Genomic DNA, 24,865 nt, shown 5'->3' on the forward strand with positions numbered 1-24,865 from the left:
AAGTCTATAGGAAGGGCAACGTCTACAAATCAGTTTTGGCAATTTTTTATGCTAATAGGCAAGATATTTTAAAACAAGGGGCATTGGGATGTGTGTATACCAATGCAAAACCTTCAAAAAGGCCATTTTAAAAATGCACAATTCCTTCAAATAACGTGCTCAGGGGAATGCCTTAAAACTTGTCTGTGAAGTGGCATACCTATAGGATGTACTTACGCAAAGTGACGTTTACAAGAACAAAGCCAGTACCCGGCTGCTTCATTCTGTTTTTAAAAGAGTGCCCATTTTTTAAATGCGTGGCCAGGAATTTCCTTCAGTATCTATAGCAGATTGTTATCCATAATAAGGTTCTGGAAGGTATTTTAAGGGGGACCCTATGCAAAAAAAGTCACCCCTCCTGCTCCAAAATGCATGCCAGAATCCTTTGTGTAGGGTATAGATTTGAAGGGTTACCACATGCCAAAAAAAAAAAAAAACATGCAGCCCTGGTTGCCAGAAAGGGAGTGGGACAGCAAGTGTGCAACCCCTCAACATAACGAGGTTTCCTTGCCAGGTGGGCTCCTTGGCAAAGTAATTTGTGCCCATGATGATTGGCACAAAGTCCTCAACCCACATGCTTGGTACAATGGATATGCTGGTATGGGTTACTATGGTTACTCTTTAAAAAAAAAAATAATAATTTCGAACGTCCAAGAAATAATGATTCACAATGTCCAGAAAATAATGCCCTACAATGTCCAAAAAATCATGTTTTACAAAGCAAATGTCCCACGGTGATTTGCTCCTGGTATTCTTCTCACCACTTATTATAGCAAAGTTTCAATTGTTGCTAGTATCCGGCATCCTAGCAACCACTTTCCCACTCCCTGATTCACAATGTCCAGAAAATAATGCCCTACAATGTCCAAAAAATCATGTTTTACAAAGCAAATGTCCCACGGTGATTTGCTCCTGGTATTCTTCTCACCACTTATTACAGCAAAGTTTCAATTGTTGCTAGTATCCGGCATCCTAGCAACCACTTTCCCACTCCCTGCTGGCATGTTTTAAATAATAATTTAATAAACAAGTTGACAGGCACCCCCGTGTGACTAAATATGATCAGGCTGCAACGTGCCATTGGTTGCTAGGATGCAAGTGGCTGCAAGTGGCTGCTATACCCTGGCAACCAATGATACTGTGTTGCCTGGCCATATTTGGTCAACATCAGTCAACATTCCTGGTGATCGGGACGTGTCTTTTGGTTGCTATTTGATTAAATCCTAACAAGCATGATCTTTAAACAGGAAGCTGTCATTCATTAAGTGGTAGTTGTAATACCACCACCAATGAATGACTTTCTGCATACACTTCAGTGGGCAAGTAGGTCATTTAGTTTGCCCATTTCCAAGGAGCAAACAACTAGAGTTTGGGGGGACCCCCACATCGCCCCCAAACTCAAAACACATCCTTAGTAAAGACACATTCTAAACCCTCCCTACTGGGTACTACAAATGTAAGGATAAATCTAAAACCCTGGTATGTCCTGCCACTATAAAGATTAATCCTAAACCCTGTTGTGTACTACCACAACAAGGATGTTTACCACCCATGGTACATAAGTAGTGCAGCAGTATACTGTAGATCAGTGATGTTGAAATGAGAGTATTGAAAGAATCCAGTGATGATTTGGTGATAGGTCATCTTCGGTGAGGCTTGTAGTAAAAGAATAATTACTAGACTCTCGCAAAGGAAGGCAGGAAAACTAGTACAAACATGCACAGAATGTATTTTTACAAGTTTTTAATTACTCTAGAGTTCCCAGAGGGCAAAGCCTTGACCTTAATATGAGACAGAAAATATTTTTATAGGTGCCAGAAAGTTTATATCAACTGGTAACAGGAAGAAAATCTTATGTTTGTGATTAGCTAGGAACATCGCTATATCACAAAGAAGATGCGGTCCTGTGCACCAGCGATGAGGTCCCTGGCAGTTCTACTTTTTATTTGTGTAACCTCCCTGAATGCACAAATTCCCTGTAAGTGCAATTTTATATGTGTATTTTCATATGTATGTATGTATGTATGTATGTATGTATGTATGTATGTATGTGTCTATCAATCTGGTGTATGACACAAATCATACATCATGTATCCAGTATATCAATTCAGTTCTAATACAGTCAACCTAATATTACTTTGCTGAAGACAACATACTTGTGTTCATCTCTAAAGCTGAAGAACGTCAAAGACCTCTGGTCTATTATGGGTGCTTTTCATGAAGCACCCACTTAGCATTGAAGAGTGTCATGGGCACAGGGGGAAATGAAGGAAACAAGAAATAGATCAGGATTACCGCATATTTACCATCATGTTGGCAAATAATTCCCAGAAGCGAGTAATGAGACGGGAGCGCTCGTTCAGGTAAAACTACCATTCATAATGGAGTAAGCACATTCATCACGCTGTAACAGACAAAAAAGCGTGAATCGTCTTTTACTAACAAGGAATCAGCTAAAAGCAGCCCAAAGGCGAATAGAACGTCCCCTTTAGAGTGCCGTCGTACGTGTTGTACGTCACCACGCTTTGTTCATAATTTTTCAAAAACGATGGTGTGTGGGCAACATTGTTTTTAATGACGAAGTTGGAAAAACATCGTTTTTAGGGATTGATTTATTAAAACTGAAGAGTGCATACTTAGCCTATGGTGGGGTAAAAGCAAAGTTGGGAGCCTGTCACTGTGATCTTTTTAGAAATGTTATAATTATGCTCACTCTGGTCAGCTTCAGAATACTCAAAAATAGGTAAAGGTAGAATATTAGTATTTTGTGGTATCTCCAACCTCTGCCACAGGCTAATTGTGAACCTGTAAAGTGAAATTCCAGGCTAGACCAAACTAAGCCTAAAAAAATATCCCAACCCCCTTTTAACTCCTCTTTTACCTATCCTGTAGAACTGTACGCTTACCTATTCTCAGGGTGCTCCAGTCTGGTCACCTGAACCCCCACAGCGAATGGCTTCGGGGGAGAGGAGGGACAGCTGACAATGAATACCCAATAGCAAGCCTATGGGTGACGTCACCACCAAGGCATTCCATCTGTTGTCAGCACTCTCTCCTCTCCCCTGAAGCCAGCTGCTGAGAAGATCATGTGACCAGACTGGAGCACCCTAAGAATTGGTAAGTATAAGCATAAGCATCTACTTTCTACAGGGTAGTTAGAATACAGCAGTAGGTGTTAGAAGGTGTTTGGGAGCCATTTTAAACGTAGTTAGGTCTGGACTGGACTTCTACTTTAAGTCTAGACCACCAATTTGTAATTATGGACCTTTAAGAACAGGAAAGTAGGTTGCAATGACTCTATAAGAGCAGTCACTGTCTGTAGGTAAAAGTTAAATGGAAATTCCTCTTTTGCTAAGTAAATCCTAGGTTCTTGATTCAATGCGAACAGTCACAGGTATCTTTATGGAGGAGCAGTGAGAACTCTATACAATGTCCACTGGCAGCAGCTTATGTCCAGCTGGTTACTCTGCAGAACAGAGGCCTTCTCCTAAGGGAGGGCCACCCCCCCCCCCCAAGCTGCTGTGTCTTGGAAAAACTGAAAAATCAGAATTGACCCATGCAGATAGCAGAGAGAGGAGAGATCAGAGAGGAAGCAGACTAGTTGCTTTGGATGCAGGCTAGTACACACTCCAAAGAGATGTGCTTGGTTAATTATTCATGTCTGAGGTTTACAACCACTTTAAGGCAAGCTTCCATACTTTAAAGCAGGGGTCTCCAAACTTTCTAAACAAAGGGCCAGTTTACTGTCCTTCAGAATTCAGGGGGGCTGAACTGTGGTCATTGGGAGTAGAAATTGTCTTGGCAGCAGTGGGAGAAAACAATGTATCTTTGATATCAGTGGAAGGACTAGTGCCCCATCATTGGTGTCGGTGGGTGGACTAGTGCCCCATTGTTGGTGTCAGTGGGAGGAATAGTGCCTCATCATTGGTATTAATGAGAGGAATAGTGGTTCATCATTGGGATTAGTGGGAGTAATAGTGTCCCATCATTGGTGTCAGTAAGAGGAATAGTGCCCCATCATTGGTGTCAGTAAGAGGAATAGTGCCCCATCATTGGTGTCAGTAAGAGGAATAGTGCCCCATCATTGGTGTCAGTGAGAGGAATATTGGCCCATCATTGGTGTCAGTAAGAGGAATAGTGCCCCATCATTTGTGTCAGCAAGAGGAATAGTGCCCCATCATTGGTATCAGTGGGGGGAATAGTGTCCCATCATTGGTATCAGTGGGGGGGGGTATTAAAGAATTGTGCTCAATCATTGGTATCTGTGCTGACAACACTCAATCCATTGAAATGCTGCATGTTGACAGCCAGAACAGAGCTTAGAAGCTGAATACATTTTTGGTGGATCAACATTTTTCTGTAATTGCAGAGTATTTAAAGGAATACAACATGGGCTGTGTGTGTGTGTGGCTATAGTGCAGAGGGAGCAGGTGACACATGTTTTCCTTAAAACATTATTTTACTGTGCTGAATAATCAGCATTGGAAAATAGCATTAAACTTCCTTCCAGAATTAATGTTAGCAACTAGGCACTTATCCACATCAAACATAAGTGTTGTTAACCTAACTCTGAATCTAAGCCGACCTATGTTTAAGTGTATTCTCTAACAGAGATACACTTAAACATATCTAAGATACGACGGCTTGCGCCGTCCTATCTTAGATTGCAAGGTTTTGGCTTACCGCTAGGTGGCGCTTCTATTGCGGCCGGCGTAGATTATGTAAATGAGCATTTACGACGATTCCCGAACGACCGCGAGCCCGCCACAGTCGATTAACTTCGTTTGCGTACGCGATAGGCCGCCTAAAGTTATTCCACCTATGAAGTTAGGCGCCCCTACGTGAATCTACCTAACAGTGCTTACATTCAATAAGTTGCCAGAAGCTTGCTTTCTTATAGTGGTTGTAAAAGATAATTTTATTTTTACCTAAAATAAAAAACCTGTTATACTTACCTGCACTTGCAATGATATTACACAGAGAGGCCCAGAACCTCCTATTCTAAGGTTCCCCACTGGCACTCCTGGCTCCTCTTCCTCTGTGTCTGCCCCCATACCAAGCTGCTTGCTATGGCAGCAGACATGCAATCTCACTCCCGGGCCAGGCTATCAACATCCATAAACACATAGGCCCAGATTCACAAAGCACTTACGCCGACATACAGCACGTTACGCCGGCGTAAGTGCCAATGTGCGCCGGCGTATGTGTGCGGCAGACCCACGAACCAAGATGCGCCTAATAACAGGCTACCCCCTGCCGACGTAGCGTGAGCACGCCGGCGTAGGGTGGGCGCTCATGTGGGCTGGGTGCACGGTGCTGCTCCCATTTATTAGCCATGCAAACATGCAAATGAGGGGAATATGCCGATTCACGAACGTGCATGCGCCTGGCGCATGCTACGCAAGATGCGCGCAAGTTCTACGTCCGGCGTAAAGTTATTCCCCATACATGAGTCGCAACCCGGCAACAGACATGCACAGGTCAGCTGGAGAGCAGCTGCAGCAGCACCGTTACGGACGAGCAGAGCAACCACACTTGCAGGACAACACATTTGTACGCCAACATGCCAGGGGCAGCCATGGTCATAGCACTACTGCGTCAACATCCACAGAGAAGTTCTTCTTGCGCTTCTCCTTCTCACTGTCACTGTCTGACATGTCGTCTGCACCAGGGAACACAAGCCGGCGTACTGTGCGTTGGATGTGCGTCTCGCTGGGCATACGTTATGTTCACGGCGTACGCAGTGATCCGGCGTAGCTTAGGCGGTTGTGCTGACATGGTTGTGAGCAGGCGCAGGGGGTGCTGTGCATGCGTCCATGTCACGGCGCATGCGCAGTTTGTGATACGCCGGGCGTAAAACACTGCACCACACCGGCGTACCTGTCTGGCGCTCGGCCCATCATTTGCATGGGGTCACGCCCACTTCCACCTACGCCGACGTGCGCCTTCGAACCCCACGCCACGCTGGTGCAGCGTTAGGTGCACTGGCTTGCTGAATGCAATGCTTGCCTCACCGCGCTACGTTGGCGTGCCGTACGGTGTGTGCGCTACGGCGGCGTAGAGTGTGCCTTGCTCTCTGTGAATCTGGGCCATAGTGTGTTGCTCAGCCCCGTCCCCTGACTTCTGTTCACAAGATTTGATTGACAGAAGCAGGAGCCAATGTGAGACTAAATGTAAAGTGTAAAAACTATTTCGGTAGTGCTTGTTCTACAAAACGTGGATGTTTTAAATAAATATACATGTTTCCATAGATGAATGAAGCTGGCCATACATGTTTTTGAATTGATTGCCACATCCACACACTTGACATGGATAAAGGAATCCACCTCCACTTTGTTGATGTATTCTGACAGCGGTACTCCTCTGCGATCAGAATACACTGATCAGCGCAGATTTGGTCGGTCCCTACTGAACTGGCTGAATTGCAATCTGTCTTTGGCCAGCTTCACACAGATCTGACACCTGGCTGCTGCTGTGTGATTGTGTTGCTAATGTTTCCACATTTGTTACAGTTGAACATAGATTATACTAAAATAAAATAGATTTTTAGATATATCCGTCACCATTTTTACTGTTATTTTCTTATGTACAGCATCTATCAATTGTCCACCTGTGCTTGCTCCACCCACCGTACTTGGAGGACTCACAAATCGGGGATTTGGATTGCTAGAGTTCTGCTGTTTAGCTGCTGTTTCTGGCATTAACCCTAATGACCAAGTTGTGGTAGTCGTGGCTTCGACAAATGGTAAGCAAATTATAAATAACTGCAATAACTTGTCATCTTGGTATTCACACTGCTGTCTTGATAGTCAGTAAACAATAAGGCTGGATTTACATTTCGACACTGCTGTAATGCAACATGTGGTAATGAAGATAACATGCATTACTGTGTTGTTGTTCCATTCATTTTGCATGTCAATGCAACACACTAAAGCAATGCACTTGTCTTGTAGCATGCAGCAATACATGGCAGTACACTGTGGTACGTTGTGGTTTGTTGCATTGCAAAAAAAGGGTCATATGCAATTTTAAGCACATTGGGGTTGATTTTGAACAGGCTGCCATAACACAGTGCTTCATCGGATATCTGACGAAAAAATCCATCGGATCAGATTCCATCAGATATCCGATCGTGTGTACGAGGATTTACTATGCCTTGCTCTGCACTTTATCTCTCTGTGTCTAAAGCCATATTTGTAGAAGAGCAGGGCATTTAATTCCTCATATCAGAGCTACCCCCCCCCCCCCTGGACTGGTAATCTGAAAGCTGATGAGTGTAAAGATCAAAAAGCAGTAGTAGGTTCAAAAAGCTCAAAGCCAAAAAAGGAATAAAGCAAAAGCATGGATATTCTTCCCTGCAAGCTCTTAGGTATAGTTTTATCTCCAGTAAGCCTCACAGTAGTGACATCACAAAACCTCATTATAGCCACAGTACCTAAGTTGATCTTGCACTGCAGATTTACAGCTATAAGCCATTGTTGCCAACATTTGAAAACAATCTGGATCAAGAAATGTGACTAAAGTAGTGACCTCTAAACACTTGTGGGGATGGGCGTAGCTTGATGGCATGTAGCTTGTAGTGTGGCATCCCTTTCCCTTTGCTTCACTATGTTTTAGACAAAATGAGGTCTAGGGTTGCACTGTAAAGAAAATAACCCACAACACTGGTGTGGCGGTTGCAATAACAGCCTCAAACATTTGTGTCAGTGATTGCAACAATAACCCCTAGCACTGAGGTCAGTGGGAGCAAAAATAAACCCTGGCATTATTGTCAGTAGTAAACCACTTCATTGGTGGTCAGTGGCAGTAGTATTAACTCTATGTTACATTATATACTGTTTTAAATATACTCTACATGGGCCTATTTTATGGTTACCATTCTTCATTGTTTTGAGGGGTCTGTCCCCAGGAAATAGGCATCCCCGACTATGTCCCAATTGGCAATGGGGTACTTAGGTGGGCAGACCAGGTTTACTTTTTCTGTGGGTGTGGTTAAAATTTGACATGGTAAGTAAGATGTCCCTGGATTTAATTTTGAAAATCTGGTGACCTTATTATATTACAATTGGTTACATAATTAGAAATTAGTTCAGAGTTTATACAGTGAGGCCCATGATCATAGACATTTCATACACTGCACATATTCATAAATAGCCTATGATATCTTCTTTTATTTTTAACTTCTCACAAACTCTAAAATAAGTGAAAAAGTGGCAAATTAAACTATAATAAACGTGGCATTGCCTTATGTCAGTGTATCTTCTATTTTGTATCAATTTTGCATAGTGCCATCTTAGGAGAGCCAGTATTTGTGGTTTCTTAGGGCTCATTCAGACATCCCATTAGTGTTGCCGCCTTCTTTGCAGAGCTGCTGGCAGATGCATGTGCCCTTGGAGGTAGCAGGTGGCCCAAAGATGTGGATGCACAAGTAGTGCCGGCACAAACATAATCGCATGTCAAAGTTTGACGTACGAGCAGGAGCAGGTGCACAAATCCAAACACAGAGGCTCTTTGGATCCGTACACCTGCTCCTGCCTGCATGTCGAACTTTGGTATGTGATTGTGTTCGTGCCAGAGCTGTGTGTGTATCCACTTTTATGGGTTGTCTGCACACAGCTCAGAGGTGGACACGCTTCTGCCAGCAGCTCTGCAAAGAAGGCGGCACTAATCCCCTAATCAAATTAACTGAGGCACAAAACACATGTCTGGAAAGGAGTAAACCCTTCATAACTCATTTTACTCAAAACTGATTGTATTAGAACATTTTATCCTTCCTCGGAACTGCAGCATAGCGCAAAATCCAAGAGTTTCCTTAAAGGAAACCTTTAAGGTGCAAACTTATCTTTAGAAGAAAAATAATAATTGCACATGTTTTGCATTTTTTTTAAGGAGCCTGTAAAGCATTGTTGCTGCAAACTCTCTCTCTCTCTCTCTCTCTCTCTCTCTCTCTCTCTCTCTCTCTCTCTCTCTCTCTCTCTCTCTCTCTCTCTCATTTTCTCTTTCTTTTAATTCTGATTGCTCTGGGTCTGAGGCTTTTGGAACATAGAAGGCTGAGCAAGGCGGATCTCAGCCTCAATATTTATTGTACTCCAGCCAATCCCTGAGGGGAATGCCCAGAAGGTGGATGTAAAGGCATATAAATAGTCTGCGACTTGGAGCATGATGTCTCTTCCTCTTCCCCTTGTTTGAGGGAATCCACTTGTCTGGGTGGTGGGTGTCCACCCCCACATGCAGCAGCAGCTAACCCGAGTCCAGCCTTCTTTCATCAATCTCCCAGCTGTGGCAGAGATAGAGCCCTATTTTCCCAGGATCTCTGCTAGGAGCTAGTCAGGGAACCCTCACCTGGAACCTGGTCTGGAGAGCTCACTGAAGAGTGCCAAGTGGAGGTTAGAAAGGAGTCTGGCTATCCTGTGGTATTGTGAGCATTAAAGGGGTTGTAAAGGTAAAAAAAAAAAAAAAATCCCTAAATAGCTTCCTTTACCTTAGTGCAGTCCTCCTTCACTTACCTCATCTTTCGATTTTGCTTTTAAATGTCCTTATTTCTTCTGAGAAATCCTCACTTCCTGTTCTTCTGTCTGTAACTACACACCGTAATGCAAGGCTTTCTCCCTGGGGTGGAGAAAGCCTCTTGAGGGGGGAGGGGGCGAGCAGGAGGGTCAGGATGCCCACTAACACACAGCTCCTTTCTCTATCTGCAAAGTAGAGAGCGCCCTGACTTGCCTGCTCGCCCCCTCCCCCCTAAAGAGGCTTTCTCCACACCAGGAAGAAAGCGGGATTATCCCACTGACAGCTGAAAGAACCGAGCCAGAAGGTATCGTTTTTTGGGGAATCGGTACATTTTAACGAGTACTGATACCCGTGCAATTGCCTAGTATAGGCAATGATACCAATACTGGTATGCAGGGCTGCTGTTAGAAATCCCCGTACAGCCTACCAGGCAGGGCCTCCCCCCCATGTATAAAAAAAATATTTTCACAAAAAATACACTAAAATCATTATTAGTGGACACAAACAACAGAGAACCTGTGTAAATGAGCCATTTTATAATAGAACAGAGAGGGGGGTCAGTGCAGGGGAAGAAATTACAAGAACAATGCCCTGTGTCTATGTCTCTCCCTGCAGCAGCGAGTGCAGAGAGCCGCACAGGACATCTTTCTGTAATTGCCCCTCCGCCCAACCACACTGATTCCTCCTGCAGTTCGGGCCCCTCTGTGTGCCGGGTGCCCCCTACAGGAGGGCTGGTGTTCCCCCCCTATTAGCGGCCCTGCTGGTATAGTCAGAACCCTAGTTGTTACCACTTTTACAGGCACCATAATGCCAATGGGATTTTTTTTCAGGCTAAATTCACCTTGGACATCAAGAGATTTGGTTGTGCATTCTTACAAACGAATTTGTACAAAGCAGGCAAGGTACTGAAGACTTAGCTCAATCCATTCTTTTCCCTCACACAGGCTTCCCATCAGCCCTGCTTAGGTTCTTGAGACTCGTCAACAGAAGAAAATAAATATTATGTTCTTGGTTATATTCCTGATGATTTTTAAAATGTATTTATCTCCTTTACTCTTGCTTCCTTGCTTTTTGATTATTATTCTATCTCTCAATTACTACTACTATTACTACTGCTGAGTGTGGCTATAGAGTTTTATTAAAACAATATAAAAGCACTGGATTTAATTCCAGCAATAGCAAAGGAGCCAAGAAGTAGCTGGTTGCTGCTTTTGAAGTGTCACAGGAATACTTGAAAACATTTTTAAAAGTGGTATGTTCACTTTAAAAGTCCCGATAACCCGATTGTTTTCTTCATCTATCAAAAAAAGATTTTCAACCATCTACTTAGGGTAGGAGTTCAAACTGATTGCATTTTAATATTATTATAAATAATTGAGTATCTCTTCTTAATGCAATTAAAATATCATATATTCTATTGTTACCATACTGTTTTTCACTTTTTTTTTCCAGCTATTTCAAATATCAGTCTACCTGCTTTAAATATCTCAAACCCACCACTGTTTTCAGATTTTTTAACCAATGGGTTTTATTCTCCAATAATTGGAACTGTTGCAAGTTTGTGCAATGGACCCTTAACTTCATTTGGAACAGTATTTATTGGAGATTCATTATTCTGCCTTCGAACTGGGTTCATTGCATATTGCAATGGTCCTTTGCCAGCAGGATCATACAGGTAGGTTTTATCTTTACTAAAATATATGTATGAGCTTAACACAAATGTGTAGATCTTGTAATAGCACTTTTACCAATAGGCATGGCTAGAGTTATACTTTCTGTTCAACCTAGGTCAACAAATGTTTTACTTCTTACCAAGTTGATAGGGCATATGTGGAACAGACCATTAGCACTATTAATTTGTACAAAAAAATGTGCTGCATAGGGATGGGTGTCTTTTTCGATTTACCAGGAGTTGGTGGAATCCTACTTGAAATTCACAAAACCAGAACTTAGCAGTGAACATAAAAAGGCAGTGGCGGAATTATCAGGGTCGCACCAGTCCCACTTGAGACCGGGCACCTGAGTTCTGCCACCGCCCGAGAGATAGTACACTGGTCATTTACCTGCCCACCCACACTCGCAGGCACACTGCAGTCCCCGCCCACTCCAGCCATCCTCTCCGTTCATCCTCTCCTCCCGCACTCACTGCACAGTCCCCGCCCGCTCCGTCCATCCTCTCTGCCTGCTCAGCCCATCCTCTCCGCCCGCTCAGCCCATCCTCTCCGCCCGCCCGCTCCGCCCATCCTCTCCGCCCACACTCACGGCACAGTCTACGTCCGCTCCGCCCATCCTCTCCGCTCGCACTCACGGCACAGTACCCGCCGGCTCCGCCAATCCTCTCTGCTCGCTCCGCCCATCCTCTCCGCCCGCACTCACGGGCACAGTCCCCACCCGCTCCGCCCATCTTCTCAGACTCCGCCTGCACAAACTGGTATTCACAGGCCCCGCCCATCCTCTCTGCTCACCCAAGGATGAGTGGCATCCTAAATCAGGGGTCTACTGACCACCAACCCTGACGCCATATTTGTTCTCACTGATGCCGTGTCCGTGACATTTTATTCCCGTGCTGGCCACAATCCGGCCCTCCTAATGTCTGAAGGGCAATAAAGTGGCCCTTTGTTTGAAAAGTTTGGAGACCCCTGCTCTAAATCAACACTGCCACTGATTCCCCCCCCCCTCACATCACCACCACTACTGCCACTGATGCCCACCCCACCACTGCCACTGATGCCCCCACATCACCACCACTACTGCCACTGATACCCCCACATCACCACCACTACTGCCTCTGATCCCCCCCCCCACATCACCACCGCTACTGCCTCTGATCCCCCCACATCACCACCACTACTGCCTCTGGTCCCCCCACATCACCACCACTACTGCCTCTGATCCCCTCTACATGACCACCACTACTGCCACTGATACCCTCACATCACCACCACTACTGCCTCTGATCCCCCCCACATCACAACTACTGCCTCTGATCCCCCCCAAAATCACCACCACTACTGCCACTGATACCCCCACATCACCAACCCTACTGTCACTGATCCCCCCACATCACCACCACTACTACCACTGATACCCCCACATCACCACCACTACTGCCTCTGATCCCCCCATCACCACCACTACTGCCACTGATACCCCCACATCACCACCACTACTGCCTCTGGTCCCCCCCACATCACCGCCACTACTGCCTCTGATCCCCCCCACATCACCACCACTACTGCCTCTGATCCCCCCCACATCACCACCACTACTGCCTCTGGTCCCCCCCACATCACCACCACTACTGCCTCTGATCCCCCCACATCACCACCACTACTTCTTCTGATCCCCCCCACATCACCACCACTACTGCCACTGATACCCCCACATCACCACCACTACTGCCTCTGGTCCCCCCCACATCACCACCACTACTGCCTCTGGTCCCCCCCACATCACCACCACTACTGCCTCTGATCCCCCCCACATCACCACCACTACTTCTTCTGATCCCCCCCCACATTACCACCACTACTGCCACTGATACCCCCACATCACCACCACTAATGCCTCTGATCCCCCCCACATCACCACCACTACTGCCTCTGATCCCCCCCACATCACCACCACTACTGCCACTGATACCCCCACATCACCACCACTACTGCCTCTGACCCCCCCCCCCCACATCACCACCACTACTGCCTCTGCCCCCCCCCCACATCACCACCACTACTGCCTCTGATCCCCCCACATCACCATCACTACTGCCTCTGATCCCCCCTACATCACCACCACTACTGCCACTGATACCCCGCACCACCACTACTGCCTCTGATCCCACACATCACCACCACTACTGCCTCTGATCCCCCCATCACCACCACTACTGCCTCTGGTCCCCCCCACATCACCACCACTACTGCCTCTGATCCCCCCCACATCACCACCACTACTGCAACTGATACCCACCCCACCACCACTACTGCCACTGATGCCCACCCCACCACCACTACTGCCACTGATCCCATCCCCACCCAACCACCACTGCTGCCACTGATCCCATCACCATCCCACACCACCGCCGCCGATTCCACTGATCCCATCCCTCCCCAACCACCACTGATCCCATCCCCCACCACCACCGCTGCCACTCATCCCAGAGGCGTAACTTCAGGGGTCACAATTGCAATAGCGCACATGTTGCCCCTAAACACCTGGATGGGGGGCATTTAGAGATACAAATCCCCTCCATTTTTCTCCTGCCACCACCAAAAGTCTGTTTCTCCTTCTCTCCCTCCGATAGACATTCAGTGGCAGCAGGAGGAAAATAAAGAGGATTTGTTTCCCCTTCCATCCAGGTCCTGCAGCCCTCGGGATCAGTGGGAAGGGCCCTGGCCGGAGGGCAGGGGGGCCCTCCATAGTTTCTTGCACTGGGACCCTCAAGGTTCTAGTTACGCCTCTGTAAAAAGGGCAAAGCAAGCTGGAATCTCTCCATGGGACATATTTACCAAAGCAAAATATAATTTTAAAAGATACTGCACAGCAGGGAGAGCATCCTTTTAAAGCAACTCCTAGGTCGGCATAGAAAAAAACACCAATCCTTTCAATTACTTGCTTGGGAGATGCTTTTAAGCTGTATGTGATGTCATAGAACTGTACAATTTTCACAGACAGTGTCAGTGACAATGTATTCTAGCATTACATATTTTGTATGTGTAATTGGTTGTAGCTTTTACTTGTAGTTTGACTTAAAAACAGTAGTGGTACCTCAATGTGCCAGACTTATCCACTTTACCAACTGTTCAGTGTCTGCTTCCCTCTCTGCCAATCTCTCCACTGGTTTCCACTCACCTAACAAATTAAATGTAATGTAAAAATACCAACAACAACTTACACAGCCATCCACACCCCCAGCTACATCATTAACCTAGTCTCAAAATACCAACCAAATCATTCTCTTCATTCCTCCAAAGACCTCCTGCTCTCTAGTTCATAATTGCCAGCATTGTAAAAAAATGTATAGGGGCACTTTTTTGTCTGTAGCTGGAGTCTTATTATAATTAGGGGGCGAGGCATTAAATTGTAGGCGTGGTGTAGTGGGACAAATAAAATGTTGGCGGGCAAAGCACAACGCAACGATGGTTTAAATTTAACAGTGGACGTGTCTTACAGGGCGTGGCTCAAAGGGGGTGTGGTTCGAGTCTGAGATGAACGACGGATGGAGGGAGAAAGAAAGAAATAGGGAGGGAAGGAGTCCCCAGTGGAGTCCCTCCTTACATCAGGTGTCCCCAATGGAGTCCCTCCTTACATCAGGTGTCCCCAGTGGAGTCCCTCCTTACATCAGGTGTCCCCAGTGGAGTCCCTCCTTACATCAGGTGTCCCCAGTTGAGTTCCTCCTTACATCCGTGTCCCCAGTGGAGTCCCTCCTTACATCAGGTGTCTCCAGTGGAGTCCCTCCTTAATTCAGGTGTGCCCAGTGGAGTCCCTCCTTACTTCAGGTGTGCCCAGTGGAGTCCCTCTTTACATCAGTGACCCCAGTGGGGCCCCTCCCTTCATCAGTTGTCCCCAGTGGAGTCCCTCCTTACATCAGGTGTCCCCAGGCAGTGGGGTCCCTCCTTACATCAGGTGTCCCCAGGCAGTGGAGTCCCTCCTTACATGTCAGGTGTCCCCAGGCAGTGGAGTCCTTTCTTACATCTCAGGTGTCCCCAGGCAGTGAAGTTCCTCCTTTCATCTCATGTGTCCCCAGGCAGTGAAGTTCCTCCTTACATCTCAGGTGTCCTCAGGCAGTGAAGTCCCTCTTTACACCAGGTGCTCCTAGTAGAGTCCCTTGGCTCTGCCTCTCGTCGGACACGGCAGCAGGCCACAGAGCAGAGGGTTGGTGGTAGCTCCATTTGTATGCACGTCTCTTTCCCCGTGTATTCAATGAGGAGGGGCCTCTGATCAATGCAGCTAACCGGCTTCAGTGTACAAGAGAATTGTCTATTTGTACACTGAAGAGAGAAGCCGATTAGCTGCACGGAGCAGAGGCCCCTCCCCTCTCCACTGAACAGAGACTTGCTAGCCGAAAAGAGTTCTCACAGCCATATTTTCTGAGCCAGAAACTGTGGCCAGTGCTAAATAAAGTCCCGATGCCCGGGACAAAAGCAAAATCTGGGATTTTGATCATGACTCACTCAGATCGGGATGAGGATCCAATTATCGGCCCCTCTGTTCACCTCCAGGACTTGAAGGTCACCTCTTCCATCTTCTGGAACTCCCTACCCCAATATATCTGACTATCTCCTTCTCTGTCCATTTTTGGCCAATCCTAAAAACCCCTCTCTTAAAAGAAGTGTATCCTGCCTCCACCTAACAACTGCACTTTTATATTTCCATCTGCCCATCCCCCACAGTTATTACCTTTTGTATCACTTGACCCTCCCTCCTAGATTGTAAGCTCTAATGAGCAGGACCCTCCGTTTCCTCCTGTATCAAATTATATTGTAACTGTACTGTCTGCCCTCATGTTGTAAAGTGCTGCACAAACTGTTGGTGCTTTATAAAGCCTGAATAACAATAATTACAATAGTAATCTGGTTTATTTCAATGTGAGAAAGGCATTTTTGTTTTGTAGTTTTGGCTGCAACAACAGTTTTTTTTTTATCAAGCAGTAATAGGCCTGAATTGAAAAGTGGAAGAAGTAGCCAAAACAGATCTACTGTACAAACTATAGGAAACTTTACTCTTAAAAAATAAATCTAAAGCCCTCAACTGCATACATATTGGCCACTGGCAACACGTTTTTTGATGTTTTTACAGCAGCTGTTTTTGGCAGTAGACAACGTTTTTTTTCTACAGTCATTAAACTCTCCATCATGTAATCCTATGTGTCCATGCACACATAGGCTGTTATCAGAAGTTTTGGGTAGTGGCGTTTTTCAGCAGTAAAAAACAAAACAAAACTAGTGGGTTTTGAGAGATGTTTTTCAGCTGTAAAAACGCTCTAACGCTGATAAACGTTGATAAACGCTCCAAAGTAATGCACTTGGGTCCCACCAGCTTGCCCCAATTTACACACCTACTTTCAAGAAATAAAGTATAAATAGTTGATAGAATTAAACATATAATCATTAGTACTTTTAATAAAATCGATTTTACAAAAGGAAAACATTCCATAAATCAAAGACTAGTCAACACAAAGGGTACGGAACATGGGGGGATGCAGAATGTACAGGGGGGATGCAGAAGGGCACAGTACAGGGGGGATGCAGAAGGGCACAGTACAGGGGGGGAATGCAGAAGGGCACAGTACAGGGGGGAATGCAGAAGGGCACAGTACAGGGGGAATGCAGAAGGGCACAGTACAGGGGGGATGCAGAAGGGCACAGTACAGGGGGGAATGCAGGAGGGCACAGTACAGGGGGGAATGCAGAAGGGCACAGTACAGGGAGGGAATGCAGAAGGGCACAGTACAGGGAGGGAATGCAGAAGGGCACAGTACAGGGAGGGAATGCAGAAGGTCACAGTACAGGGAGGGAATGCAGAAGGGCACAGTACAGGGAGGGAATGCAGAAGGGCACAGTACAGGGGGAGGGAATGCAGAAGGGCACAGTACAGGGGGAGGGAATGCAGAAGGGCACAGTACAGGGGGGGATGCAGAAGAGCACAGTACAGGGGGGAATGCAGAAGGGCACAGTACAGGGGGGAATGCAGAAGGGCACAGTACAGGGGGAATGCAGAAGGGCACAGTACAGGGGGAATGCAGAAGGGCACAGTACAGGGGGAAATGCAGACGGGCACAGTACAGGGGGGGAATGCAGAAGGGCACAGTACAGGAGGAATGCAGAAGGGCACAGTACAGGGGGAATGCAGAAGGGCACAGTACAGGGGGGAATGCAGAAGGGCACAGTACAGGGGGGAATGCAGAAGGGCACAATATAGGTTCTGGGACGTTTCCCGGGACACAACCATATCCGGACAGTTTAGTAAAAAGCATGACTGTTCCAGCAAATCCGGGAAAGTTGGAACGTATGATGCAATGCAAGATTATTGTGGGGGCCCCCAATGTACCTGGGGCCCCTGGGCAGTACCCAGGCGTGCCCTTGCATTAATATGGCCCTGAACCTAGGGTTCCATGGCAACCTGTTTGAGAATTTCTGATGTAATATGTGAAGGAAGGAGTATGATTACACTGATTTTGTATTTTTTCTGTGTTTTAAAGGGTAGCTTTGCTAGTATATCGTGATGGCGTACTTACTTCGATAACTCCATTTTCAGATGTAATTACTCTTAGAAACCGTGAGTAATTTTACTCCTTCATTGAATAAATAACTGTATGTTTCTTCATCTCCAGATATTACAGTAGTGATTAAAAAAAAGGAAGATTCCTAAAGTAATTGTAAATGCTAAATTTCTTTTAAAATAAAATAACAAACATGTTATACCTTACCTGGTCTGTGCAATGGTTTTGCACAGAGCAAATCCGATCCTCCTCTTCTCGGATCCTCCACTGGCGCTCCTGGCCCCTCCTCCCCCCTGAGTGCCACCATAGCAAGTCACTTGCTATGGTGGCACTTGTGCATTCTCGCTCCCAAGCCCCACTCTGTGTAACCAAAAATGTACAGCTATTGTATTTCCAATAGGGACACTTGTTCCGCTGTCAAATTTCTACAAGGGATATTCTCCTCAGTTTGTAGAGCTTGCTTCTTGTCTGGGAGGAGAAGTGAAGGAAAATTTAAAAAAGACACAAACAGCATAAAATAAACACGCAGGGCCAAATTCACGTCCGATCGCGTATCTTTGTGCGGGCGAAACGTATCTGATTTACGTTACGCCTCCGCAACTTAGACGGGCAAGTGCTGTATTCTCAAAGCACTCCCTAAGTTGCGGCGGAGTAGCGTAAATCGTCCGGCGTAAGCCCGCCTAATTCAAATTTGGAACAGGGGGCCGTGTTTTATGTAAATGTTGTGTGACCCGACGTGATTGCTCTGTCACCTAAATCACTGTTGAGTGATCTGGGCAACCTAAATCACTGGTGTTCAGCCATAAGTGCCCCTTAATCACTGGTGTTCATTAATCAGCGCTCAGTTAATAATTGGTGTTCAGTCATCAGTGCCATTTAATCACTGGTGTTCATTGATCGGTGCCTGCTTAATCATTGGTGTTCAGTGGCCAGTGTCCTCTTTTTTTGATGGTCAGTGGGAGCTCTGTAAGAGAAAACATTGATGTTCTGTGCTGAATAACCTGGAGGGAAGTCACATACTTTGTTACTGCTTCCCAGATCTCTGCAGAGTGTGTCTGGCAGGATATTACTCTGCCTGTTGCTGTCTAAATATGAAGGTGGCACTGCAACTGGTGCACCAGACAAGAGATTAATGTGCCCTAGGTACCCTGGTTTAACAACTCCACCTGTGGCTGCCTACGTAAGAAGATGGCACTACACTTAGGGCACCAGATGAGAGACCAGGGGCATATGCCCAAGGTGCTCTGGTCTAGCAACTCCTGTATGTTAGTATGTATGTGTGATGGAACCATCCCACACTCCGCTTGAATGCTTTCATCAGTGTACCGCTTCCTCTGGTCTGAACATATATATGTCAGGTACATACTTACCGAGACCGAGATGCTGAGGGTGGCTCACCTTTGCGACCTGGCGCACTCCGCCCCCTGGAGTTGAGACAGAGGGGGAAGGCGCAAGGAGGCACCGGTACCAGCGAGGCAGCTGAGCTTGATAGCAGGTGCTGGGCAGGAGACTTAGCCGGTGGTACTTCACTAGAGACAGGCTGTGGGTCAGACAGCAAGACAGTTCAGGTACACAGAGCACGTTTCAAGGGGCGGAGACTGAAAGCGGATCCGGGGTGCAAGCTGAAGGTCAAGGGCAAGAGAAGGTAGCAAGTCCGGAGATACAGGCCAGTTATCAGGGGTTGGAGACAGCAGCAAATCCAGGGACGTAAGCCAGAGGTCAGGTTCAGGAGAGTAGAGTCGTGAGGAAGTCTGGGTCAAAACGAGGCAGGTACAGTAACAGAAGTTCAAGCAGGAGCTGACGACAAACCAGCAACCTGTCATGAGACAGGAGCTAGTTTAAATTGGCTGGTCAGGCCTCTGATTGGTTCCGGGGTGTGCGCGCCCGTGCACACGCCGTGCCGCCGGAGCGCTGTTCCACCGCGCATGTGCGCCATTCAGTGGCTGGCAAGGCTGGCTCCCTGACAATATATCAGATATTATAGTCGCATATTACAAACAAGAACTATACGGGACTAGCTCAGCTGCAAAACTGGAACTGTTTATTGAACAAGAATACAGGCTTTTTATACACTTGAGAAGTAGGTCAGTCACCACATGAACATTGACCCAAATATTTTTCCAAAACATCACACAATAGTTTAGCTAATGAGGTACAGCTGCCTCGTGGCTAATCCCATCATAGAGGATCCTTAAGAGTTGAGTCAAATTAGCCAACATATACTACAAACATTAAAGTGGATGTAAACCCGAAAACAATTAATTTCTTTGATTTTACAATGTAGAGTATAAGGCCCCGTACACACGACCGGATCTGTCCGCTGGGATTTATCCGCGGATCAGTTCCAGCAGATAGATGCGGTCGTGTGTAGGGCCTAGCGGACATTTCCCAGCAGATAAAAATCCAGCCGATGGATTTCCAGCGGATAAAAATTCCTTAGCATGCTAAGAAATCTATCCGCTGGAATCTGTCCTTCGGACTTATCCGGTCGTCTGTACAGACTCACTGGATAAGTCCGCCCGATCCCCATCCCTCGCATGCGTCGAAGTGATTCGACGCATGCGTGGAAGTATTTACCTTCCAGGGTCGCGCACGTCGCCGCGTCATCGTCGCGGCGACGGTGCGGCACATCACCGCGGATGTTTTCCGCTGGGATTTTGATCTGATGGTGTGTACAAGCCATCAGATCAAAATCCGGAGGAGGAATGTCCGCTGGAAACGGTCCGGCGGACCGTTTCCAGCGGATATCCTCTCGTCTGTACGAGGCCTAAGATTTCCTTTCATCTGTGCCCAGTCTTGCCACACTGCGTTAATACAGCTCTGAGCAATCCTCTTTTATTGTTCAATGAAATAAAACGGACTTACAGAGAAAAACCTTAGTCCGTTCCGCCCCCCTTGCTGTGAGTGACAGGTTTTTTACATATCTCATGCACTAGCCTGGAGATTTTTTAATTCCCATCCCCACTCCTTTTCTGAAGTCATGTGGTTACTTTTCTGGATTTTGACTGAATGTTAATGATCATAGCAGAATTTAGTGTAAGGGGAGTGTAGAGGTGGGTGGGGAGTCTACTGACATCACGACTCCACCCACAGAGCTCCAAACATTAATCACGTCGGGTCACGAGTAATTTACATAAAACACACCCCCCTCATCCTCATTTGAATTAGGTGCGCTTACACTGGCCCATTCACGCTACGCCGCCGTAACTTAGGAGGCAAGTGCTTTGTGAATACACCACTTGCCTCTCTGACTTACAGCGGCGTAGCGTAAATACGATACGCTACGCCGCCTCAAAGATGCGCCCAGCTACCTGAATCTAGCTATGTGTGTTCTAGGGAAACACAAACCCAAATCAGAAATAAGACCACTCCAAGGGTCCCCCAGGCACCCACCTCCAGAAGAGTATTGTTCCATTGAAAGCTAGGGCCCGTAGTCAGTAGGCAAGAATCTAGCCTGCAGTTCCCTCCAAAAGCCTCTGTCCCGGGTGAGTCTGTAACAGTGTGTATTTTAATGTGGATTATGAAGCAAATTAGCACTCTCCATGGACATGGATTGGTGCTTGTGATCAATATATGTTTCAATGAAACAATACTCTAATTCCCCAAAATTCCACAGCCACACCACAATTTTCCCTTATATTCACTCCCATCATATTGACAAAAATCAATAGTCAACATTTTATAATTAAATAGATTTTAAAAAAGCACAATTTATTTTTTATTCTACACATTTTTCTTTTTTTTTCTTTTGACACAGACATTTTTCTTATTGTTATTTTTTTATTCTATATTCCTAACATGCAAAGAATAGGCATGGTTTTGTTATTATGGAAAGCAATATGGATATTTACTGATCATTTCTATCTGCAGTTTCCAAATGAAATAAATCCATGTAGTGGCACTGTGGCAGAAACAACTAATGAAGTTCACGTTTTGTCTTTCAGCACGGAATTTTAATACCATTGACCCTAAACCTAGTTCGCGCAGTGCTACCATGATCGTTATTTCAACAATCCTCCCATTGCTCCTACTTGTACTACTAGTCATTCCTTTTCTTGCCTTATTCTTGAGATGGTAAGTTTTATCACTACATTTAAAATCTATACAGAATGTATTATGGTACTTCAAAAGCCAACAGACTATTTTACAAGTTATTGCCTTCAATGCTATATCTTGCACAATATATTTGATAGAGTGGGATTGAATACACAGGGAGATCGTTGTGTATCAATCACTAAGCTCCTTGCTCTTTGTCATCATCATTATAAATTTATGTACCAGGTTTGTCCATTGTCTCTACCGTCCATACTCAGTACTCTTTTATGTCTAGAGGGTGACCCTGTCTTCCTGTCTGATTCTACTTCTCTAGAGCAGTGGTCTCCAAACTGCGGCCTGAGGGCCGGATGCAGCCCTTTGCTTGCCTTTATCTGGCCCTTGGGGAACTATCCCTCCCACTGATACGAGACCCTATTCTGCCATCTGGCACCGACAATGAAGCACCATTTCTCCCACTGACACAACTAATGGGGCATTATTCCTCCCCCTAATACCAGATGTTTACTCCCACTGATGCCAGGAAAATTTCCACTCCCGCTGGCCAAAGTCCGGCCCTCCAAGAGTCTGAAGGACAATAAACCGGCCCTTTCTTTAGAATGTTTGGAGACCCCTGCTCTAGAGCATAGAAATATAATAAGCCTGTAAATGGTTGACGCGTTGTACTTTCTCTCTCTCGTAGAATAGCAAACAGTAAAAAGAAAAAGAAAAAAATATTTAGACAACTTGCAAAAGGGATGGTTAAGGATGGTCCTGTCTACATAACCATAGCTCCCAACTGTCCCTGATTTCGAGGGACTGTCCCTGATTTGGAACAATGTCCCTCTGTCCCTCATTGCTCCTTATTTGTCCCTCATTTTGGTCTGATCTATATAGCTCCTGTACTTTTTATCTATCAAAAAGTGTTTTCCCGCGCTAAACCTTTCATCATATTTCTAAATTGCTGCACTTGTAAATTCCAAAAGTCAATATAAAGGAATAGTAGTGGTAAAAAAAAGCACTTGTGGGTTTAAAGCGGAGGTTCACCCTCTATATAAACTTTATCTTAATAACATCTGCAGACTTAATAAATTTAGAATCCACTTTTGCATTTTTTAATTGCTCTCTTCTTACCGTGATTACGAGTGATTCCATGTTCCTTCCGGGTACTGTTCCCCGCGGAAGTGGGTGTATCTCTGGCTTTCCCGACGCCCCAGTGTGTGCTGGGAGCTGCCCGCAATGTCTCCTGGGAGTTCTTTGTCATGATTCCAAGGAGACGATCTGTACCCATAATAGTAGTAATCTCGCGGGTCACGTGAGTATAGCATCACCGCTTCCCGGAAGTCTTTGCTTGTGGGCTTCACAATGCCCACAAGCAAGATGGAAAACGCCTGGCAGCATTTTTAAAAGTTTATATTTCTGACGGAAAATGATTGCAACCTATTACAAGCGGCTAGCAAGTGAGTGCGAAGGTGCTATCTATAAACAAATTGATTGAACATAAATAGAAAAAAAAAACGCGGAACCTCCGCTTTAACCAACCTTTGTACAATTCTCCTTTAAGGGGGCATGGCAAGGGGTGTGTCCTCTGCCTGCATACTGTTGCTGATAGGTGTTCCTCATTCCCATGTCAAAAAGTTGGGAGGTATGACATAACCCACAAAGACCACAAACAATTCACCAGCAGTTGCATAAAAGTGGTACCTAACTTGATGATAAGAGTAAGAATGAAGAACTGCAGCACTGATATCCTAAGCAGGAAGTGCTTGATTTTGTCTGCTGGGTTCCCAATTTTCTTGCATATTGGTCACTGGCAAGCTATATTGAAAGTTCTACAGAGCAGTGGTTACAAAGAGATAAGGAGGATCCTTCCAATCCCTAGACATTAACGTTAAAAGATGAAGTCCCTAAAGCATGATGTGGGGGCGTATTCATCTCCTAACTGTCACTGAAGATTGGGGGTTAATAATGCACATTGGTCAATTGGGATGGTAAGCTGTTTGTTACCCCAGCATTTCATATTCCTGATGTGACTGCTGTTCCATGTACTTGTATGAAAAGGTATCATGTTCTTTTTCTATTGCTTCCTTTGTGTGAAATCCCTGGTGTTCTTGTCAGTTCCTCTGCTTTCTTATTAAAAACTGACCACACTAAGCAGGAGAACACAGCACTGTCAGTTCTCTAGCTCTGCTGGGAACTCAGCTTATTCTTCTCCAATGATCAGACTTGTCCTGACACACCTCCTCTGCATAACCTCTCACTGGGAAGCTCAGTGTACTGCTGCTTCTCCTCTCCCCAGCTTTTATGCAGCAACGGAAGAGAGGGAATGTGATCACTTATAAAAAAAAAAGTGAAAAAAAGGTATTTGTAATGTTTTTTTTATGTCTCTACGCAAATGTTTTGCTTTTCATTTCAGTTTTAAACTTAATGGGTTGTTTTACTAGGTGAGGGTTTACAATCACTTTGAATACCAAGCAGGAGATTATGGCAATTACTAAACTGCCCATGTGGAATCCAGTTTTATCAGTCCGTGGATGGACCCACATATTTTAGTGTGAGCCATAACTGTCAGCATTTTTTATTAGCATCTATTATTTTTTTATTTTTGTGGTCAAGGTGGGAATATTGTAACATATAAAAACAGTAAAAGGTATTTACAGATGAACATCTACAACTGCTTCAAGTATATAGCAGTAAAAAAACTGTAGGAAATAATATAGCAGCAACAGAAGGCAGTAGAGATTTTTCCAAAAATACATTTATTATTTTTGCACAATATGAAGTGATATTTTTTTTTCAAATAAAAATGACAGTAAATATCTTTGTTTTCTTTTAGCTGCTGCTGCGGTCGATTTGCACCAAAGCGATGTCAACAGGATTGTGATTAATTCAGATAACATTTTGCTGCCATCAGTGTGAAAATATTATTATTTTATGTTTAATTGTTTCTATCATATAATAGATTTTACCAAACATTGCTGTAATTATTACCTATACAGTGGAACCTCAGATTGCGAGTAACACTGTTAACGAGCGTTTCACAAAACGAGCGCTGTATTTTTAAAA

General features: G+C 45.4%; 1 protein-coding gene across 1 annotated transcript; it reads left to right on the top strand.

The window, feature by feature from the left end:
• The first annotated feature begins 1,877 nt into the window (after positions 1–1,877).
• LOC120926712 (uroplakin-3b-like) lies at positions 1,878–24,865 on the top strand. The gene is made up of 6 exons (XM_040336868.1): positions 1,878–2,017; positions 6,632–6,784; positions 10,999–11,221; positions 17,747–17,823; positions 21,712–21,841; positions 24,636–24,865. Exons 1-6 carry the CDS (start codon positions 1,936–1,938, stop codon positions 24,685–24,687), a joined length of 717 nt encoding a protein of 238 aa, XP_040192802.1. The 5' UTR covers positions 1,878–1,935; the 3' UTR covers positions 24,688–24,865.

This window comes from Rana temporaria, chromosome 2 (genome assembly GCF_905171775.1).
Source record: "Rana temporaria chromosome 2, aRanTem1.1, whole genome shotgun sequence".
NCBI classification, from domain to species: Eukaryota; Metazoa; Chordata; class Amphibia; order Anura; family Ranidae; genus Rana; species Rana temporaria.